Raw genomic sequence first — 20,204 nt, forward strand, 5'->3', positions numbered from 1 at the left:
TATTCTTGATCCATCAGCTCTTCCTGTCTGTTGCCATGGCAATTGTTTTACTCTGGGAGAGAATGAGAGCATTCGGGAGTGGAGGAATAATATGCAAGGTTCTTTCTTATTATGCCAGAAAAATGCATCAAAATGCATTACTTGTAACTTTCCAATGAAAACATAACAGTGTCAGATCGGACATAACACAATGACACACAAAAAAGTATTCACCCATCACTTGATTCATTTTTATTTAGAGAATATGCGGTATATAGTCAGAGTATGTGAAGTTGTAGGGTCATTTTCTTAAATAAAAAAGCATTTTTTAATAAGGGTATGCTTAAGCATCATAAAGATTCCCTTGTCTTGCCGTATTATAAGACGACAAACTGAACTTTCCCATCACCTCTGAGCCTAGAACCAAGAAGTTGCTTAGAAACAACTATAAAGAATGTGTAAAAGCAACTCGCTGGGGTCGTAACAAATTGTGTTGTTTACTCTTGTCTTTTGATGTAAGCCTTAAAGACTCTTGGAGCACAGCCAAGGATTTAATCTTCTGATGGATTGAATTGGTGTTTAGGTTGATATATGCTTCAGCATGTTTTCACAGCCTTGGCCACAAATTACTCCCTGTTGTGTTTTAAGCCTTTTCTGTTCCAGACACTACCAAGAAGCCTTGGAACATTATGATGACATAGATTTTGCCATACCTCTGTGTTCCTTTGAAATAAGAATGAAGCCTTTGTGGGGCAACATAATGCACTCCCAATGCACACACACATACACACACACACATACAAACCTTGAGTTATGCCACCTTAAACAAATAACCATCCTTCACCTCCTGTTGACCTTCTCCACACCTTCGTGGGCTCCTGACAAACTACGGCTGAAATGAGAAGGAGACAAGTTACTGGTGGAGCTGCAGGCAGTGTGCCATCGTGGACTCATTCTCATGAGTAGAAAGCCTTGGTAACAAGGGTAATGTCTTACATTTGCACATAAACAAGCTGAATGTCTGTGTCCATGTAATGGTTTTTGCTGATTGACAAACATATTTACTTAAAAATGCAGACTTTCAATATTAACGGGGGACTGGCGCCATCTTGAGGTTTCTGCTGAAACTGCAGATGTGGCAAACGTCACAATTATGTCACCATTATGTCAGAGGACAAATGAATGTCAATCAATTTTAAATAAAACTTTAGGATGTAATGAACATAAACTTGTTTTTATTGTTATATTTCATTTCACTACTAAGTTTATTGGAATTCCATAACACTGTTACAACCAATGGTAACAATATGCAGGATTAAAGCATTAGAAAACCACCAAGTCCTCAAACACCTTCTGCCATGTTGGTATAGGATTTAGATATCAGAAATCACTAACATTACAATGGGGAACACAGTGGGTCAGTTAGCTCACCCCAATTAAATTGTACTTCTCAGGTTGCTCCATTAGACCCTATTGCAATTGTTAGTATTTCATTTTTCTTGTTATCCAAAAATACTGTAGTTACCTGGGTAAATTATGTACTGAATATAAGCTACATCTCACTTTACAGCCAAACAATCTATGACTGTTATCCAGTGGTAACTTTGTGTTTAGATACATATGTAAAATACATTCATATTTTAAGATAGAAATATATTAGAATGCACCAACGTGGAATGTTAGAACCAAACCAGAACAGAGTTAAGATGACCTATTACCCTGTCAAAATAAATGTTTGTAATAATACTTGCATCATGATTGTCATAATTATCAATCATGTATGCACAGGTGCAACACTGTAAATTAAATGCTTGAAATTCTTGTTTGTGCTGTACAATCTCTTGTTTCGGGTAAAACCTCCGGGTTTCCCTGTTGTTCTCAACAGTGATGACCCTGTAACCATGTTGAGTATAGATTACAAATTACATCAGTTTTGTGTACTCAAGTTATGTTAAGATATTCCAGATAGGAGCTCATTGAGGGTATCCTCATTCTGAAAGCACTTAAGCACGTTCATATACATTTTTGAAACGCAAAGGAACATTTCTCACGTGGATTATTTTCGTTTTGATATTTAAAAAATTACTTATCATTGGCTTTGTCATACATTACAACCAATAGAGGAAAGGCTGCTTTATTTGAATTTTAAATCAAAATGATATTCTGCAATGTAGCTATATATTATCCATACAATACAGAATACATGTATTTATATGATATAGCATACCTTAATACATATATTTTAAATTATACAATGTGTATTATAGGGGTACTTTATAAAAACATTAGCATGCATTTAAAACTATAAATAATGTTTTTGATGACATGACACTCATATTCTGCCAAATTAATTAAATAAGATGCTACCTCAGAAGTGCCTTTTGTGGCAAGAGTTTTCCACATACTTCCGCAAAATTGGTATATTAAATATACTACAACTACCAAATCTGCAGTTTTATCTATCAAGATTTCTTTTGTATTATATTTCTATGTAACTCCCTTTCACAATACAAGCAACACTTAATAGAAAACACTTAATAAAGCCTTTCTTCTTCCACACTGGGATCCAATGCACATAAATCTCTTTCAGCCATCTTAGCCTGCTGGAAGCCCCACAATCACCAGGTCCTTCCCCTTTAGCACTCCAGCCCGATGCTGGACAGGAGACTCTCCAGGGCGTCCAGTTTCTGGTTAGCCTCTTCGATGGCGCTGAAGGTCTGGACGTTGCTGGCGATGTGGAAGCGGATGTCATCCACCAGAGGGATGGAGTCTGTCTCGTGTCTGTCCTCTACCGCCCCAGCGTCCTCTTTGATGATCTCAGCAAACTCGACCTGTTCAACCAACTAAGACAAAGAAGAGGTTTAGATGGTAGGTAGAAAATATTGCACTCAGCTTTCTCCTAAGTATTTCAGCATCTTTAAATATTCACAGTGGAAACAGTGTCTCTACTGGCCTCAGGCAAATATGACATGGGTGTTCTGCAAAGTTCTAGTGTGGTTACAAAGACTCACTGACCTTTTCTATGATCTTGGCCATGTATTCTGTACACTGGTCCTCCAGACGTGACAGGCGGAAGAGCCTGGCCGTTTTCCATATGTACACTACGTTGTCCTCACAAAGTGTCTGGGCCAGGGTCTTACCACACAGGCGCTTCAGGCCCGGGAGCAGGTACATGTCAGCCACACACAGCACATCATACACATTCTCTGTAGTCAGCTGGACGTACACACACAGAAGACGGACATCACAATCAGACATACTCTGCATAATATACTCTGAAAGCAACAAGGCAGTAATTAATATCTGATCTAGGTAAAGCTTTGTGGTTGTGAAGGCCAACTAACATCTGTGTCATCGCTGTAGATGTAGTAGAGGAGGCAGATAAAGATGTTGTGGGGGATGTTGTGGAGTGTGAGAACTGGGGTGCTGGGCTGGGATTGCATCATTTCTCCCTCACTGAAGTGGTCCTCCAGCAAGGCTTTGAAATAGTCACTACGTCCACAGAAAAAAGCCTAGACACAGACAGGTAGGTGAGGTGTGGAAATAATCAGTGTATGATATGATGTGTCATATCCAATGTGCCCTTTGTAATAGCACACAATGCATACCTTATGACACAGGAAATTAAAACTTTCAACCCGGAAGCATATGTCAGCATAATCAGGGAAGTTGTCGATTCTGTTAAAGGGAAGCTCACCGAATCCAACCTGGAGAAAAAAAAACAAGGACCATATACTCCAATGAGAAAACTATTTAACATTTGTAATATATTTAATAACTTCAAAATCAAACAAAATCATCACTTCAAACATATATGGATGCTGTTTTATTTACACTATAGGAAAATAAAGCACATGCAAGTGTTTACACATTTTAAAAACATTATCCCGGGGAATTACAGTTTGCCAACTCATTAAATTATTCCCCTCAAATGCAACAAACAGTTCCAGTGACTTTGGATTGTGTGTGCTTAATTGTCATCATGCACACACAATTGCTAATTAAAGGTCACAGTCATGATGGCAATCTTACTCTGAGCTCTGACGGGACAGCACAGTCTGCCAGCAGAGCCATTTCCCCCTGAAGCTGGCAGTTCTGGGGCTCCAGAGTGAGCACCTTCACACAGGTTCCAGGCTTATTGGACACTATGGGAACCAGAGAATCACCAAATAAATCCTCACACATGCCTATAAAAGGTACTTTAACAGAAAAAAAGCAGTTGGGGGGACGGGCTTACCAAACCCATAAACCTGTTTGCATTTGCTCTCCAGTTCGTCAATAAGGTCTACCATTTTGCACTGCTTGGCCAGTCGTTTGCAGTCCTCAACATGGCTCACATCAATATCCATACGTCCTTAACATGGATATAATAAGAAAGTGTCAGAAATACGGCAATGCAAATACAGTTTGACAACAATTAACTGAAAAAAAGCTGATTTACAGATCCTTCGGTAGATTCTTACCTGTGTAAATATATTGCAGGATGGCCCCAAATGCTGCCGGGTTAATCTGAAACAGGCAATATTTACATAAACTTTTTAGCATACCAATGCTAAAATTATTATTATGGAAAATTACAATTTCACTGCGATTCAATGTAAATACAATGATTAATAATACCAGTGATACTATATGATAACACTGTTATTAAAGATTTAAAAAAACGCAGTCAAGCCATTCAAGGGGAGGCTGAAATGTCATGTAACATGACACCTACCAGTGGATGTTTGAGGGCGATCATGTTCTTCCCATTCCATTTGGTCTCAAACATGGCAGAGAAGTACTCCGAGCGGGCACTGAGCACACAGCGGTGAGCATGGAACGTCTCACCATGAACCAGGAACGTGACATCACTGAACTGACCTTGCTCCAGCAGCCTGAGTACAGACATATAGAATGGGATGTGTGTGTGTGTGCATTTGAGAGTGATTGAGGAAGAGAAATAGAGAGTAATCAAGGTTGAGAATGATGGGAAAAACTGCCAACCACAGACTTAAGAAGTATTTTAAATAACAAGGGGCCCTTAACTCCTTACATGTTTAGAAAGTGGTCATAATAGTCCCGCTGCATGGTTTTGGCTGTGATACACTTGTACTCCTTGAGCAGACGTCGTATGGAGTCATTCAGAGAGCCATACATACACCTCTCACCATCAAACGTGTTGGCTTCACACTTTGCTCCTGTATGTAAAGAAGGACAACAACTTCACATGCGGCATGCCCAATCCATTATTTCTCCTTTTCGTGTACCCTCTCATTTAAACTTGACATTTTTGGCATTGCCTATTACTGCACCATCTTTTGAATATAGGTTTACAACTTACCATTAGCCAACATGTACTGGACTAGTTCCTCATGGCCACAGAGACAGGCATAGTACCTGTGGAATCAGAGTGGTGTAATTAAACAAACATTAAAGGTTAGTAACCATAAATGGTTAGTAACCCAACAGGTTTACTTTATGCTAAAGTTAACAATCTATGCAGCTGACAGTTGACTTATGATGATGCATCCTCTGACAATGATACTTACAGTGGGGTGCTGTCCCATTTATCCCTTACATTGAGTTCCACATCTCTTTGTTCAACAAGGTACCTGTAAAAAATAAACAATAACTACAATAGCTGCAAACATAGAAAACCCTTAGTCTCAACAAGTTTACTCGCCATCCACAATAACTCAAAGTTTGTGAGCAGAAATCTAGTGAATAGATACTTATTAGATCAAACAAATCATATGTCATAACTCTGCCTAATAAAAAGTACAATCATTACTTACTTGGATTTATTTTTTGCAAGTCAGGATGGGACTTATTTAAAACTTGACCTACTTAACTAGGGTATGAACTTAACTAGCATGACTGTATGCATGCTGGCTACAAACATACTTTTGTGAAACATAGCAAAGCCAGCTAGCTAGAATTCTTATTTGAAAAGTTAACACAAAGCAAAATGCTTGCTATGCATTTGGCACAAATATTAGCTAGCTAGCTCAAAACCAACTAAGCATAAATGTACCTGACTCTCCAAATGTCGCCCTTTCTGCAACTTGTAAACAAATCGTATGCGTCCATCTCCGCAACGTTTTAGGATCTCTGTAATGCATTGAATCGGCCTGTCTAGTGGACAGGTGAAAGGTAAAGAGTTAACTTGGCTTACAAAACAAACAATTATTCGTTTTTAGGGTGAGTTTAGCTAATGTGTTAATCGCTAGTATCATGGATTTTTGGCTGACGTTGGTTTACGCGTCTATTAATAAGTCAGGTGACTAGACGAGGGCGGATCCAAAACAATCTTTTTTCCGGTGTTGTGCCATTAGATGCATGGCTTCCATGAGAGGCACCCTTTCGCGGGAGCGTGCGCGAACAACTCGGAATCATAGTGAAGGATTTCGTCTTGATATCGCAACCAAACGGAGAGGAGACATAGATGTCTCACATTATAGTTTCTTTGTTATAGAATTCAAGATAAGAATGTCGGTTATCTTTGTAAATAACAGATGTTATTCTCAAGACAAAATCCTGAAAACTCGTCATTCAAACCATATAGTAACGAACGCGAACCAACATTCTCACTCCATTACATCGAATCTAGCAAGTTCAAAGTGTTTCACATGGCTCTTCATACTAATGTATAGGTTCAAAGGCATGGCTGCCAAATAAATAAATAAAAACCTTGGAGTGAGATTTGGTGGGGCCAACCAAAATGTTGCTGCATACAAAGCAACCCCCCCCCCCCCCCCCCCCCCCCCCCAGGCGTCATTTCACGTGTGTTTGTATTCATTCTTGCCACGAAATGCACCCCCTGTTAACTCTGACAACTCTGAAAGTGTTACATGCCTGAAACTTACTCTGGTTACTCATATTAGTCCCCTCAGTGTACAGTAAGAATTATTTGATTCGGGGATATACAGAACAGACAATTGAGGGGGGTGCATTTCATGGCAGGCTTGTTGTATTCCTTCTTGCCACGAAACGCACCCCATGCTAACTCTGACTAGGAAAGTGTTAAATGCCTGAAACTTACTCTGGTTACTTATATTAGTCCCCTCAGTGTACAGTAAGAATCATTTGATGCTTTGATGCTGGGATATACGGAACAGAAGTTTAATGGGGGGTGCATTACAGGGCAGGCCTTGTTTTCCATTTAAATGTCATGCATGTGACACTATGTCACGCAAGTTATGGCTCATGTGTACATGTCAAACTGTAGGTGTGTTAGTCAATCTGTAGTCTAACGGTGAGCCAGTAGAAGTGTGTCGCGGACATCTTACACTTAACTGTCAATTTAATTGCTTCAATTCTACATTGTGATGAATACAGACGCTAGTGGCTAAACAGCAATGGAGTTAGATTTGTTTCATAATTCAAACAAAGAAACGTAACACGATTAAAAAATGTATTTCATGATTCACAAATAAATCTAACGCGATTCACATATTTATTTGGTGATTCACAAATGTAACGCGATTCACAAATAAATGACCCCATTACATTTGTTTACAACCTGACGAACACGAGTTATGGCTATGGTGGCTATGGTGATTGGCTAAAATTGGAAGAGACATCTGGCAGCTGCTCAGATCATAGAACCAGAGAATATCTAATATATATATCCTTAAACAGGCTCTGATAGAACTTTAAAACTTCAGGACATGCAGAACAACAGCACTCTCTAGCGTCTCCTTTACAAAATACAAATCTCCCACAATAACATCACATGGGATTGTGAAAGGTCGCGAGAACTCACTAGAGATTGCAAGATTTTCAACATGGCAGGCAGTAAGTTGGTTTTAGAGGGAAGAATAAGTATTATAAGCTTTAGCTTAGGACTCGCTGTGGTTATAATTCCCCTTATCAGAACATTCTTTGGACATCTTGACTGGGTATTTGACTATCTTACAGAAACAAGGGGGAAAATAGCAATTTCTGTGTACATAGCTGTTATCAATGGCCTCTTGCTGATCATATACAAGGGACCTCTTTATAAGGTAAGCATATATTTTAACTAGCAAAATATTAACCAGTTTTCAAGCTACATTTCCAAACATCAACGTGCCGTACTTCGATCATGTATTGCTTGCTGGTTACTAGTTTAACGTAATAACGTAGCTAGCTAGGTACCTTAGTAAGGGCTAATCCTATTACTTGAATAGGATAAAGACAGCTGTCAACATGATGAGCTAAAGATAGAGGTGTTAACCAAATGACTAGCTTAGGCTGTTGTTGTTAACGTATCCTGGATTTCTACCAAATTGTTGCTACCTGGTTCGCATAATGGGAGAGATTTCTTTCATTTTTTACTGCTACACACATCGAACATGTGTGTTGCTAGTGGGCAACTGCTCTCTTTAGCTTGGTACATGCAACTTTACTTCCTGTTCCCGTAGGTTGCTGTAAGAGCATGCTTCCTTGGTTTTACATTTGGGTGTGGCTTGACAATTAGCTGTTCCCAGACGACATGGACACATTTTGGATGGTATGTAAATAAACAATGTACACACAGAGAGAGAGAGAATATATATTGTATCAGCATTGGAGTGCTGACAATGTATCAGTGCCATTAATACCTCAACATTGCAGTGATGTATTGTTGGTACTTCCAGGCAATGGAAATGTGAGCTGCTAAGAGTGTCTGAGAGAGTTTCCACTAATGCACTTGTATGATTGCAGGTACATGTGCTCTCTATCTTTCTTCCACTACTCTGAGTACTTGGTAACAGCCATCATTAACCCTCGTAGTCTGTCCCTGGACTCCTTCCTGCTCAACCACAGTGTGGAGTACACCTTGGCTGCTGTGTCCTCATGGGTGGAATTCACCATAGAGAAGCTGACTGTACCAGGTAACTTTAGGGCAATATTAATTTCCTTTTTTATGAATCAACTAAACATTGCTTTCAGTTGTGCTTGTTAGGTCTATGTAGTTGTTTACAACTACAAGTATATGCATGCAAAGTATGTCAATTTCCTTATTTCATTTTGAGCAAATATGACCTTAGAAAAGTATGGAATTTCCATTTGTGTCCTAAGTCAGGCGGTGTGCTTGATTTTCTTTCATGTCAACAACCATCTATAACTTAATGACCTAATTCAGACTCCACTCATCTCATTTACTAATATGTTTATGTTTAACTTATGGATCCTCTTGGTGGCGTGGAGAGAAAGGTCATGTTGACACTACAGTGGAAAGAATCCTTCTATTGCAAATCTCACACTGAGTTCATCGATGTTCTTCTTTCTCAGAGCTGAAGCAGCATACCTGGGTCAGTGTGGTGGGACTTCTGATGGTGATGTGTGGGGAGGGCCTGCGCAAGTCTGCCATGCTGACTGCCGGCTCCAACTTCAACCACATAGTCCAGAACGAGAAGGCCCAGAGCCACGTGTTGGTCACAACCGGGGTCTATTCCTTTTTCAGACACCCCTCCTACGTGGGCTGGTTCTATTGGAGCATTGGCACACAGGTGTGGCTACCAGGCTAATGGATACGCTTTGTCATCCCACCAACCATCTCACACAAACTGTCCATTATGACATTGTCAAGCTCAGATTTATCGCTGGACGTCAAAAGCCTGCTTCTATTGGTTATATGAACTTGTCATTCTCTACCTCCATTAAATAATATGCCATAAAATAGACTAATGGAATCTTTCCCCCCAACATTCAACAGTGAACCATTAAACAGTGTTCACTACTAATTACATTTTCAATAATTTTATGTTTCAGGTGATGTTGTGCAATCCAGTTTGCATAGCGGGATATACGCTAGCTAGTTGGCGCTTCTTCCGTGAACGTATCGAAGAGGAGGAGATCTCTCTCATACATTTCTTCGGCGAGGACTACCTTGAGTACAAGAAGAAGGTGTCTACCGGCCTGCCATTTATCTCAGGCATACGTGTCGGATCCTAGGTCAACAAGATTGGTCCTGGACGCATAAACACGAGCAGTCAGGCACTCTGAGGGGCAGCCCTGGTCAGCGTGTGGCTTTGCGCCCCCCCCCCCCCCCCCCACCTCCCCGGCCGCCCCTGTGGGCATAGAACTCATGGAGGCCCTGACACCTATAGTCATGGTGGACAATAGAGCCCTCATAATATTTCCCCCCATTACCACAGCAATTGCAATGGTTTGATATGGTTTGGACAGGTTCAAAAGAAGAAGAAAAAAAAAATGTATATTTGTCCACACATTGCACCACTTCTGTTGTACTGTCTTTTGTTTGGTTTGTCTAAATAGACATTTGAAGTTCTGTGTTTTTGATGACATTTTCTGACATCTGCAATTGCAGGATGCTAATAGAAATGCACATTTTTCAGTTGTCCTTCCAGACCAGTTGAGTACATGCAGTAGATCCTGCATTGATTTTAGCTTTGGTTACTGAATCAGAATTGCTGTAATAAGCCTGGTTGAGTGTCTGGTGTTGCTCATCCTTCTGGTGTCTAAAGAGATTTCACTATTGGGCTTTACAGTTTACAGCATAATATTCCCCACTAAGTAATTCACAATAAATACACATACAATTTATTCCGTCTGTGCAGTAATACACAATGAAATTACGGCCTACATATTCAGACACAGCTGCACAATCACACATTTTTTTCTTTGTGGTTTGGGAATCAATAAGATCTGATATGTATGAAGTTCTGAGTTTGTGGATTACAGAAACAAACATTGACAATCTATTCCGTTTTTTTATAAAAATGTTTTTAGCACAGACTTCTGTAAAAAAAAAAAAAAAAAAAAAAAAAATGGATAATTAATCAAGTGTGTCCACTATAAATGATTGATAACATCCACATATAGACATCCACAGTTCTGGTTCATTCTTAGGTCTCAAAGCACTTTAAGTTGAATAACAAATGACAAAACTCCCCCCATCCCTCCTCCCCCTGCTGCCTCATGTGTTTTATCTCTACAGTTGTAGCAGAAGGATTGTAGTAGCAGAACATGTTAATGATAGAAATGTTATTTTTCTTTACGTACCACAGCAATAGTGTCTTGTTTATCTAGCAGTTATGTTGACCCTTCATTAATTTATTTGTTTGTGTCTCCTTACACTCACTGTGTATTAAAAACACCAAAAGAAGCATTCCTACGGCTGAGGAGTTCAGAGCTGAGGTTGTTTCCATACCAACAAACTCACCTCAATTTGGCTCACACCTGAACTGCTGCATGACTCGGGTTCACCTGAGTGTGGCTGAAAGCTCACCTCTGCCCTCCACTTTGTGCCCAGACTGTATGGACCAGAAAGTGTGTGCATGTGTGTCTGACAGAGTGCTTGAAAGGAATGTATGTCCAGCACAGTTATTTGTGAAAAGCACTGAAAAGTGTGGGATATATGAAATCATAATTGAGAACATCTATAATAAATATAAAAGCACATCTAGTTGGCTTCTGATATAACGGTTAGCTGCGCCAAGCATGGTGCACCTAAAATAATGGCTGTGGTTTTGCAGTGCTACAGCATAAAGTTTATTTCAGATAAATGAGAATTGTACCTGCAGATTACTAATAGTGTCTGTTTTGGAGTGGTTACTGTGCATTTATTCACATGACTAAACTTGTACTGAGCAACACTGTCTATGAATAAACACAAAAAATTAAAATAAAACATTTCTTAGAAGATAAAGGTGTTTTAGTGGAGTGCAATATATTTCATAAGTCACTGTTACCCTACCATTCCTTACAGTGTCATTCTCTGTGTCTTTTAATTCAGGTACATTATAGTTCTTTGGGTTTATTCCAAAGAACTATAATGTTCTTTGGAATAATTATACCATTAGGGGGAAGTTAACATTGATCTTTATTTGTACTTTAACACAAGCTTCAGCTGTCTATTTGCCACATGGGAGTCCCCTTTCTCCACATCTTGTTCTACTTTTGTAATAACCTATACTCCTAATTGATCAATGTAAAACAGTAAAATCATTGAACAGTTTCTAGGTTATTACAACATTGTACGGTGTTGCTACTTAGTTAGTTACATAATTCATGCTTACATAAGGAGAAGTGTTACCGTAAATTAGGCTAATACTCTGACACCATATTACATGAAAGGTAATTTTGACAAATTGTTATGTGCAGCTATCTAGTTGCATGGTTCTGCTGTGCTAGAATGGCATCTCTATCCAACTGGCAGTCTCCATAGTGTTCTGCTTCCCTGAACAATAGAAATCCTTGTTCTTAAAAAAGGCCTCATCTGATGGGTTGCTGATAATGCAGTTATCATCAGTGACAAAGGAGAGGTCATTCCTGTTGGAGAAGTCATTCCTGCTGCAGTAAATAATAGCTACTGCATGCACTGTCCCGTTAAAATGATGGATTGTTGATGTTGTCGTCGACATACAGTATATTACCTATTGTGTTGTATATCAGTGGCCATTGTGGCCATCGTACTGTCCTCATAGATCTTCAGCATGGCCTCTGTGCGGTCATCTTTTAGCTCCTTAGGACCCTTTAGTCTGTGATGATAAAGGAATCATGAGTAGAGAACTAACTTCCACTAAAGTTATATAAGTACATAGTTTAACAGATATTAGTCTCTTGACTAACTCATCTTATTAGATAGTGACAACATCTAAGGAAGCATAGTAATGGTCCCATGTGGTTCATCGGAGGTTGCGCTGCTTGGATACCTTGGTTCCAGTCGTGCCTTCACCTTGGCAATTGAACTGATGTATGGGCCAATTTGCTTAGCAATAGTGATCAGGTAACTGTTCTCCTGCTTTAGTTGCATCAGATCGTGAAGTTGAGCTGGAATCAGACCAGACACACATAATGATCATTTAACCCTGTTTGGTTTATGGCTTAGAAGAAAATAAAAAAGGATTAGTTAAGTTTTACCTTCATATATTTCCTGTTCATTCACAACCCTCTGATATGTTTCTTCCCAGATCTGGATGAGGAAGTAGAAATAAGAAATGAGACTTGTCAGTGTGTGCTAGGTTACAATAAAAACACAACATCTTACCTCCTCAAATATGGCCCTCATGAGTTCCACAGAGGAGTACTCAGCAGAGATCTGTCTGTCCATCTGTAGAGAGTGGTCCAGGATCTCAGCCATGGTGTCTTTCCTGATAAGTGAGTGGTGCTTGGTCAGATCTCTGTGGGTTTCCTGAACCTGGTCCTTCAGCTGTTGGATCACAGTCTGTAGCCTCTGCTCACAGAAATAAAAACACAGCAGGAATTAAAATCTCATCTGTTCTCATTCTAAATGAGATCGTAGCTATGACGTCTAGTTGGCCTCACCTTGTAGCTGTTCTCATAGTTGCAACAGTGATCGGTAAAGGGAGTGTCCCCGCCCTCAGACAGGAGAACCTTGGTGCTGATGTAGCGATGGGCGGTAGGCTTCCTTACTGCTGAGGATCCCAGGGACATGTCACTGATGGCAGGGGAGTGGCAGGCCACAGACAGGGAAGATTGCAGGCTGAGTGGACCAGGGGGACATCAGGGATTTCATTGGAGCTATACATGTATCTCAAGGTGGAATTAAAAACGTATTTCAAAAGGTATAGTGATACTTACAGACCACTGGCATTGCTTAACCCCAAACCAGACACACCACCAGTCATTGACACAGAGCGTCTTTGGCCTAATAGCAACAGAGACTCCAGGCAGCGGGCAAACTCTGACCGATACTCTGTGTTTATCTAAACCAGAAGACAAAATAACATAGCACAAAGTATGTATGGAGAGTAGTAAAAATACACACCATACATATATACATGATTGTATTCTTCAGTAACAAAGTCAGTGTTGAGTACCTTGCTACTTTGTGCAGGTCTCAGTCTGTGTGGCAGCTTTACAATCTTTTTGAGACGTTCCATAAGTTGCTAGAAATGATCAAATCTGTCAGTTAAATACATGTATTACTAATACGCGATCCAAACTGTCAGTGTATGCATTGGACTACACTTACATAACCCATGTCTAGAAACTCAAACTTGTTGGCTGAACTTAGGAATGCAGAACAAGTGACTAGATGAACCTGTAGGTTTAAGTGACGACAAATGGTTTGTGAAAAATGGTTGGATGCTGGATGTTCAGTGATGCACTTTCAAAGCCAGTTTAGACACGTTACCTGTAGAGTAGGTAGTAGGGCGGCCAAGTGAGACAGCTGTTCTTTAAAAGCTCTTTCTTTCTCCTCATGCTGACTGTTAAAAACAGTGAAGAGTTTGAATTGCATGGATTTTACTTTCCAGACAGCTGTCATACTGTATGCCACATAGAATGACAAACATATTTGTATTCTCATTTGATCTACATCCATGCCTTTTGTATAGCCTCTGCCATGCTAGTAATTGCTGAGCACATTTGATACTGGTTTCGAATGTAGAGCCATGCAGTCTTCACAAAAATAGCATCTGACACATGATAATTGATTTGGCTTTTATCTGTATTCTTGATCAATTCTGGCCTTTGGCCAGACAGATCTTGTATGGAATGGGGAGTAAGGATACACTGCTAAAATGGCAAGATCTTTAAATGTGTAACAGGATACATGGGAGACAGGCAGGCACAAGCTGCCCTGTATCTATGTCATACTGTACTATCGGGCTTTACTTCCTGCTTCGAGAGAACATTAGGTTGCAGTAATTTATCATTGCTAATGGCAACCATAGAATGACTAATGACGGGTGCTCTCGTTTAATTCGAATAATGATTGTCTGGAACATCCAAAATAGTTTCAGGATGTTTAAAGTAATATTGTTAGAATTCATATCGTTGTATATTTCTCTATGTCTTTTATTGTATATAGATATATAAAAGTATATTTATTAATGTAACTGTATTCCGCTCCATATCATGATATTCTATGCCAGATTACTATTGCTGTTATGGAATCTATTTATTCTTACCTTTGTGCTGCTTTCAGGAGGATTTTCTTTCTCTCTGCCAATTTTTCCTTAAAATAGAAAAATCATCCACACACTTTTAGAAAGGTTAAAAAGAGTGACATCTTGTGGTATAACTGAGTTATAAAACAAAGCAGCTTATAAATTTAAATGAACCAGGGTTCATTTTCAGTTATGTGCATTCATCAAAACAAGCACTGGTTTCACACCTGCATGTTGTTAAAAAGAGTACTTATGGCATTTTCCTCCTCTTCCACATTGGCACGGACCTCTCCTATCATTGCCTTGAGCAGAACAATGGCCTCCCTGGCTGAGGTTTGCAGTTCCTTCACCGCCTGTAACAAACAGGTTTTCAATATGAGGACATTGCGCTGCAGTCTGGCCAAGGTTGATGCAAACACTTGTTGGATCAAGCAGAATGTTTGTTGGCATTTCCATGCTTTATTGGAAATTAAGTATGATAGGAAAGGCATGGAGAAAGAGGGGGGAAGACATGTAGCAAAGGGCCAAGGCCAGATTCAAACCCAGGACCCGCGGTAAGGCCTCAGTGGTAAGGCCTCAGCCTACATGGCACGTGCACTTATCTGGTGAGATACCGGGGCTGATCATGCTGAAATTGAATTGACCTAATTCCACAAGTTAAGAAAGTGGGTTACAAATGATAACTTTGCATTAAAGGGTACACTTACTAGGACGGCCTGGTCCAGTTTTTCACAGCCTTGCATATATGCTGTTTCAATATCAATGCAGTGTGCCCTGCTTTCCCTTTATGGAAGACCGACACACACATATAGAAACATGAATGTATGGACACTAGATGCTGTACATACGCACTAGTAAATAGAAAAAAAGTTACACACGAATGTATCCACATACACTTGCATGTCTCTGAAACAGTTGATGCATAACATTGACTTCTTCTCTGTGGAAAACATAATGTACAGTTCCTCATGGAGGGCTATTGGAAGAAAGATACAATTCACAATGTAGAATTACACTTTCTGGAGAACAGAACTGTAAGTAAGAAGCTTTGTAACATAATCCATCTACTTTTTTCAAAACAAGATATTTGTGAATAAGATGACGGGAGTTTATACTCACAGCACTTTTTGTGGGCCTCCTTCGTGCGCTTGGCCAGGGAGACAATCTCATGACGGGAGAACATCTTGGCTTTGTGGGTGCTTTCCTTACATTCTCCACATAGCGGTTGGCTACAAGTGTTGCAATAATACATGGTATCCACATCCTGTCAACACAAAAAATATATAAGATCGGTGTTACAGATTTGAAAAGTCGAATCCTTTAGACAGAAACATTGCATAAATGTATGTCAACACCTGTTTTTTGCACTCCAGGTCACAGTTGGAACACTGAACAGTCTCCTCACAATCCGTAGAGTTATCCACCAGGAACTTCAAAAGACGGTCCTCCGGAGGCAAAGCAGTAAAGCCTTTTACACTGGACTGTTGCCTGTACAAGAAAAAAACATTATCATTTTCATTTCTGATGAACAATGGATGTCCTTATATAGAGAAGGATATTGCTTTGCAGCTGTTGTGCAGCTATTGTGCCATTGTTCTCAGCTTTACATCTACTATCCACTCCAATTACCAAGTATTTCCCCATCCATGGTAACATGGCCACAAATAGCATCACACTGTTTGATGTCACTGACAAAAATAGCAACACACACTGCTAATTAAATAAATATAAATAAATAGGTAATTTATGTGCTCTAAGAAAGCACATGTATAGAATCCATGGCAGCCATTAAATAAAAACGTATTTACTTACTGAAACAAGTCACTGATCACCACTGTGCTTGTATGGGGAATATACATAGATCTCTGACACATACAACAATATCATCTGCTCAGGTCAACACAGAAGACACAGGCAGGTTCTCAAGCATAACTAATTCAAACCTGTAATAAACATATTAAAACCTAAAGTTTTGACATTAAAAGTCTATTAAAATCCCAGTCATGCAGAGCGAGTTTGCCAGGAGCTAAACCCCAACCATCACTTTGTGTTGTATTAAACACAGAATCACAATGTTAACAATGTCAACAAAAACTCAGATAAATCATATGAAATTATTTACATTGATAGTATTGAACATGATACTTCAAATTGCCAAAGTAATTACAGTATTTTACAGACATAAATCATCCTCAGATGATGCTTCATTCATGCAAACCTCCTATACCCATATAACTTTATTTTTTACTTTGGACCTATTTGACTTACCCACAGAGAGGACAACTGAGGCGTCCCTCCACAGCCCTGCCTCGCAGACAGCTGGCACAGAAGGTGTGGTAACAGTCAAGAAGACAGGGGTGTTCGTATTGCTCATGGCACAAGTGGCACACCAAGGGGTGGCAATTGGCACTGTCCGGATCATATAAGTTTTCCAAAGGGCAGAAGATTCCTCCAGACATCTGAAATACAGCATCCCTCAGAAATGGATAACATCAGATACATTATGAGAAGCTTCTTATTATAAGTAAGCAGCAGGTTACTGTTTAGGCCATACAAACAGCTATTTGATTCATGAACAGTGCTATACTGTGGATACAGATAATAAACATGGTACTTGAACCTTTCCATATAAATCTGTAACACAAACCAGCATATTACTTCTTTGTTATAAAAAGGGTATTGTAAACGTCCCTTCAACAAAATAAACAGTTTTGTTACGAAAAAATTATACAAGTAAACCTGGTCCTTTACCTTGCAACCGTCCTGTCTTCTGTCCTAAGCAGGAATGACAGATATGCAGAGGGTCACTGAGGGGATGGAGTACTTCCCTGACGTCAAAGCGCAGCCATGGCAGTACCCAGCAGTTATTACAGTGTGGTGGGGGTATGAACGAAAGTGTGTCCATAGAACAGTAAGCAAATGACAAAAGAGGCTACACCTCTCATCTGTCAACAAGTGACCAAAATACTTTCCACCTCTCTAATCCCACAGGCACCCTCTGAGACACTGCAGAAACAGACCAATTATTTTTGTCCATCAGTAGGCTAAACTGAATGATCAAATTACTATTAACTAATAATCTACACCCTACAATAATTAATACACAAATGTGTTAATTTATAACTAAATGTGAATTTCAGCTGATTTAGTGTAATTATTTAACAAATCTGCCATTTTGGAATGTATGACCGATACATACAATGTAAAGTAAAAAATTAATCTTCTTTGTTAAGAGCACAATCCAAAACAAGGGCAATATAGAATCGATCACCGGTACGAGGATTGCATCGATTATATCTGTATTTGACCAACCAAAATGTAACGCACGCGCACACCGGGTTCTTCCTTTCTGCAAAATTCTTCGCCATGGCTCCCGTGGTGAGTCAAATCGCTTGCTATAAATAATCCCTCAATATTAGTTTTAGTGTACATACACGAACATGACTAGTCGGAGGCAGAACCGTAAAGTCCGCACTTTTATACAAATACTTCAAATTTGATCAATTACCATTGTGGACATTTTAGTTGGCTATAATAATCTGCCAAGCGAGGCCTCCAATATTTTGGCCCTTGCTAGTGCTACCTAGCTAGCTGGAGTCCACCACGTTGTGCCTCTTGGAATTGTTTGGAAGTGGGTTCATATGCCGGGTATTATATTTTGTTAGTTAGGGTTTACTTCGATAGCGTGTTGATGAGTTACAAAAGCATTATTCGGATCTTTAATTAACTGATGAGAAATCTTCGTCTTGATCCGCCAGGCTAGCTGACTTTCTGGCTAACGGTAGCTAATTCAAGGTAGCTAACTCAAGTTAGCTACATGTGTGTATCCCTGCTTGTAACGCTAGTCGAGTAGTAGCAGTAAGGAAGTGGATAGACCATCTGGAGTGCTGGCACTTAAATGCGCAAACTGTTCCGCGGCCATACATCAGTATGTCGACCATAATCAACATGTCTTGCAACAGTAGATTTCAGATGAATATTTGAATTTCAGAAGAAGCAGACCACCAAAGGTGGCAAGAAGAAGAAGCAGGTTCTGAAATTCACATTGGACTGCACCCACCCTGTTGAAGATGGCATCATGGACGCAGCCAACTTCGTCAGTAATTCTAATATTCTCGAAGTGTTTTGTACTTAATACAAATTAGTTATGTTGACAAGTCTCGTTTAGAAAACTGAAATGTGTGTGCAATAGCAATGTGATACTAGACCATTCCTAGTTTATCGGGGTGTGTTGAAGGCTATTGACATTATCCTTGATGGTGAGTCTTTCATTTAGTCATTTAACAGACTCTTGTCCAGAGCGACTTACAGTAAGTACATGGACATTCCCCCGAGGCAAGTAGGGTGAAGTGCCTTGCCCAAGGACACAACGTCATGTGGCACGGCTGGGAATTGAACCGGCAACCTTCTGTTTAATAGCTTCCCGATTCCCTAACCACTGAATAGTAACATAAGGAAATCAAATTGTGATAGGATAGCGCTTTCTTGATGTGGCTTCACAATGCTGAATCTACTGTAAATATTTGGTTTGTTCTCTACAGGAACAGTTTCTTCAGGAGCGCATCAAGGTGAATGGAAAAGCTGGAAATCTCGGTGGAGGTGTGGTGTCCATTGACAGGAGCAAGAGCAAGATCACAGTTTCATCTGAGGTTCCTTTCTCCAAGAGGTAATGTAATATTTGTTATTATGCATCAGTGTATTGATTTCCCCACTCAATACATTAAGACAATAAATGAACATGGGGCTGCCCATAGACCCTTTTGATTGTTTCCTTCATCATTAATATAGCTGTACCACCTGTGGGTTTCAATGGGTCCTTGCTTTTTCTTTTTGAACTTTAACCAGAAAATATTAATGTACATCGAACCACTACTACAAATCAACATTTGGAGTGATACAGTGGTATCCATCCTTTTGTCTGGATTCAAAGTTTTGACTGCCCTGTCTTGTGTATTGTCTTTTTCTTTGGCAAATTGATTTATAGTACCACTGAGATGACAGGAATAAGTCTAGGACCCATCTGACAGTCATTTGTTGTTCCTTGACAGATACCTGAAGTATCTGACAAAGAAGTATCTGAAGAAGAACAACCTTCGTGACTGGCTGCGTGTTGTTGCCAACACTAAGGAGAGTTACGAACTCCGTTACTTCCAGATTAACCAGGATGAAGAGGAGGAGGAAGATGAGGATTAAACTTGTTTTGTACATTCAATTAAATTCACAATAATACTACTTTTGTATTTTGGCATTTAATGGTGATATTTTCAATTTTCTCCAGGTTTATGAAATGATAATGTTTGCCACTTGACCTTGTGCACAAGTTGCATGATTTAAATGCTTTTAGCAAGTACAACAGAATTGATATAGGTGCATCTTCATGCAATTTTTTTTATGTTA

At 39.6% G+C, this 20,204-nt stretch overlaps 4 protein-coding genes and 1 long non-coding RNA gene across 5 annotated transcripts in view; 3 read left to right on the forward strand and 2 right to left on the reverse strand.

Annotated features, from left to right (window-relative positions):
* Positions 1-11,356, forward strand: part of LOC136945346 (uncharacterized) — a 174,428-nt gene extending 163,072 nt beyond the window's left edge. The window contains exon 2 of the long non-coding RNA XR_010876820.1: positions 11,246-11,356. This is a non-coding gene — a long non-coding RNA (uncharacterized lncRNA). The remainder of the gene's footprint in view (positions 1-11,245) is intronic.
* Positions 2,100-6,209, reverse strand: abtb1 (ankyrin repeat and BTB (POZ) domain containing 1). Its single transcript, XM_067239916.1, has 12 exons — positions 5,996-6,209; positions 5,511-5,573; positions 5,303-5,358; positions 5,015-5,159; positions 4,697-4,856; positions 4,443-4,488; positions 4,217-4,333; positions 4,012-4,124; positions 3,588-3,686; positions 3,324-3,491; positions 2,995-3,195; positions 2,100-2,822 (listed from the first exon to the last, which is right to left on the reverse strand). Exons 1-12 carry the CDS (start codon positions 6,049-6,051, stop codon positions 2,616-2,618), a joined length of 1,431 nt encoding a protein of 476 aa, XP_067096017.1. The 5' UTR covers positions 6,052-6,209; the 3' UTR covers positions 2,100-2,615.
* Positions 7,744-11,061, forward strand: icmt (isoprenylcysteine carboxyl methyltransferase). The gene is made up of 5 exons (XM_067239114.1): positions 7,744-7,967; positions 8,367-8,455; positions 8,650-8,819; positions 9,220-9,437; positions 9,700-11,061. The coding sequence occupies exons 1-5, from the start codon at positions 7,749-7,751 to the stop codon at positions 9,880-9,882; spliced, it is 879 nt and encodes a 292-aa protein (XP_067095215.1). The 5' UTR covers positions 7,744-7,748; the 3' UTR covers positions 9,883-11,061.
* A 420-nt stretch (positions 11,357-11,776) lies between the features above and the next one.
* On the reverse strand, positions 11,777-17,266 carry rnf207b (ring finger protein 207b). Its single transcript, XM_067239108.1, has 17 exons — positions 17,076-17,266; positions 16,163-16,295; positions 15,927-16,071; positions 15,702-15,783; positions 15,515-15,590; positions 15,035-15,160; positions 14,829-14,875; positions 14,051-14,123; positions 13,889-13,957; positions 13,734-13,802; positions 13,495-13,619; positions 13,219-13,396; positions 12,941-13,126; positions 12,814-12,865; positions 12,606-12,723; positions 12,327-12,431; positions 11,777-12,222 (listed from the first exon to the last, which is right to left on the reverse strand). Exons 1-17 carry the CDS (start codon positions 17,264-17,266, stop codon positions 12,081-12,083), a joined length of 1,917 nt encoding a protein of 638 aa, XP_067095209.1. The 3' UTR covers positions 11,777-12,080.
* Positions 17,267-18,135: 869 nt separating this feature from the next.
* On the forward strand, positions 18,136-20,039 carry LOC136945520 (large ribosomal subunit protein eL22). Its single transcript, XM_067239404.1, has 4 exons — positions 18,136-18,185; positions 18,799-18,903; positions 19,349-19,473; positions 19,856-20,039. Exons 1-4 carry the CDS (start codon positions 18,174-18,176, stop codon positions 19,998-20,000), a joined length of 387 nt encoding a protein of 128 aa, XP_067095505.1. The 5' UTR covers positions 18,136-18,173; the 3' UTR covers positions 20,001-20,039.
* Positions 20,040-20,204: the final 165 nt, after the last annotated feature.

This window comes from Osmerus mordax, chromosome 7 (genome assembly GCF_038355195.1).
Source record: "Osmerus mordax isolate fOsmMor3 chromosome 7, fOsmMor3.pri, whole genome shotgun sequence".
In the NCBI taxonomy this organism is placed as follows: Eukaryota; Metazoa; Chordata; class Actinopteri; order Osmeriformes; family Osmeridae; genus Osmerus; species Osmerus mordax.

Bases quoted from the DNA above. Each gene is read 5' to 3' on its own strand.
- abtb1 (XM_067239916.1), bottom strand. From the start codon at position 6,051: ATGGACGCATACGATTTGTTTACAAGTTGCAGAAAGGGCGACATTTGG. The intron at 3,196-3,323 runs GTTAGTTGGCCT...GTGTACGTCCAG, and splicing joins TCTACAGCGATGACACAGAT to CTGACTACAGAGAATGTGTA. The intron at 2,823-2,994 runs GTCAGTGAGTCT...TCTTTGTCTTAG, and splicing joins TGGCCAAGATCATAGAAAAG to TTGGTTGAACAGGTCGAGTT.
- rnf207b (XM_067239108.1), bottom strand. From the start codon at position 17,266: ATGTCTGGAGGAATCTTCTGCCCTTTGGAAAACTTATATGATCCGGAC. The intron at 13,127-13,218 runs GTGAGGCCAACT...TTCTGTGAGCAG, and splicing joins ACTATGAGAACAGCTACAAG to AGGCTACAGACTGTGATCCA. The intron at 12,223-12,326 runs GTAATATACTGT...CTTCTCCAACAG, and splicing joins ACTGATATACAACACAATAG to GAATGACCTCTCCTTTGTCA.
- LOC136945520 (XM_067239404.1), top strand. The intron at 18,904-19,348 runs GTCAGTAATTCT...TGTTCTCTACAG, and splicing joins TCATGGACGCAGCCAACTTC to GAACAGTTTCTTCAGGAGCG. The intron at 19,474-19,855 runs GTAATGTAATAT...GTTCCTTGACAG, and splicing joins GAGGTTCCTTTCTCCAAGAG to ATACCTGAAGTATCTGACAA.
- icmt (XM_067239114.1), top strand. From the start codon at position 7,749: ATGGCAGGCAGTAAGTTGGTTTTAGAGGGAAGAATAAGTATTATAAGC. The intron at 7,968-8,366 runs GTAAGCATATAT...CTGTTCCCGTAG, and splicing joins ACAAGGGACCTCTTTATAAG to GTTGCTGTAAGAGCATGCTT. The intron at 8,456-8,649 runs GTATGTAAATAA...GTATGATTGCAG, and splicing joins ACATGGACACATTTTGGATG to GTACATGTGCTCTCTATCTT.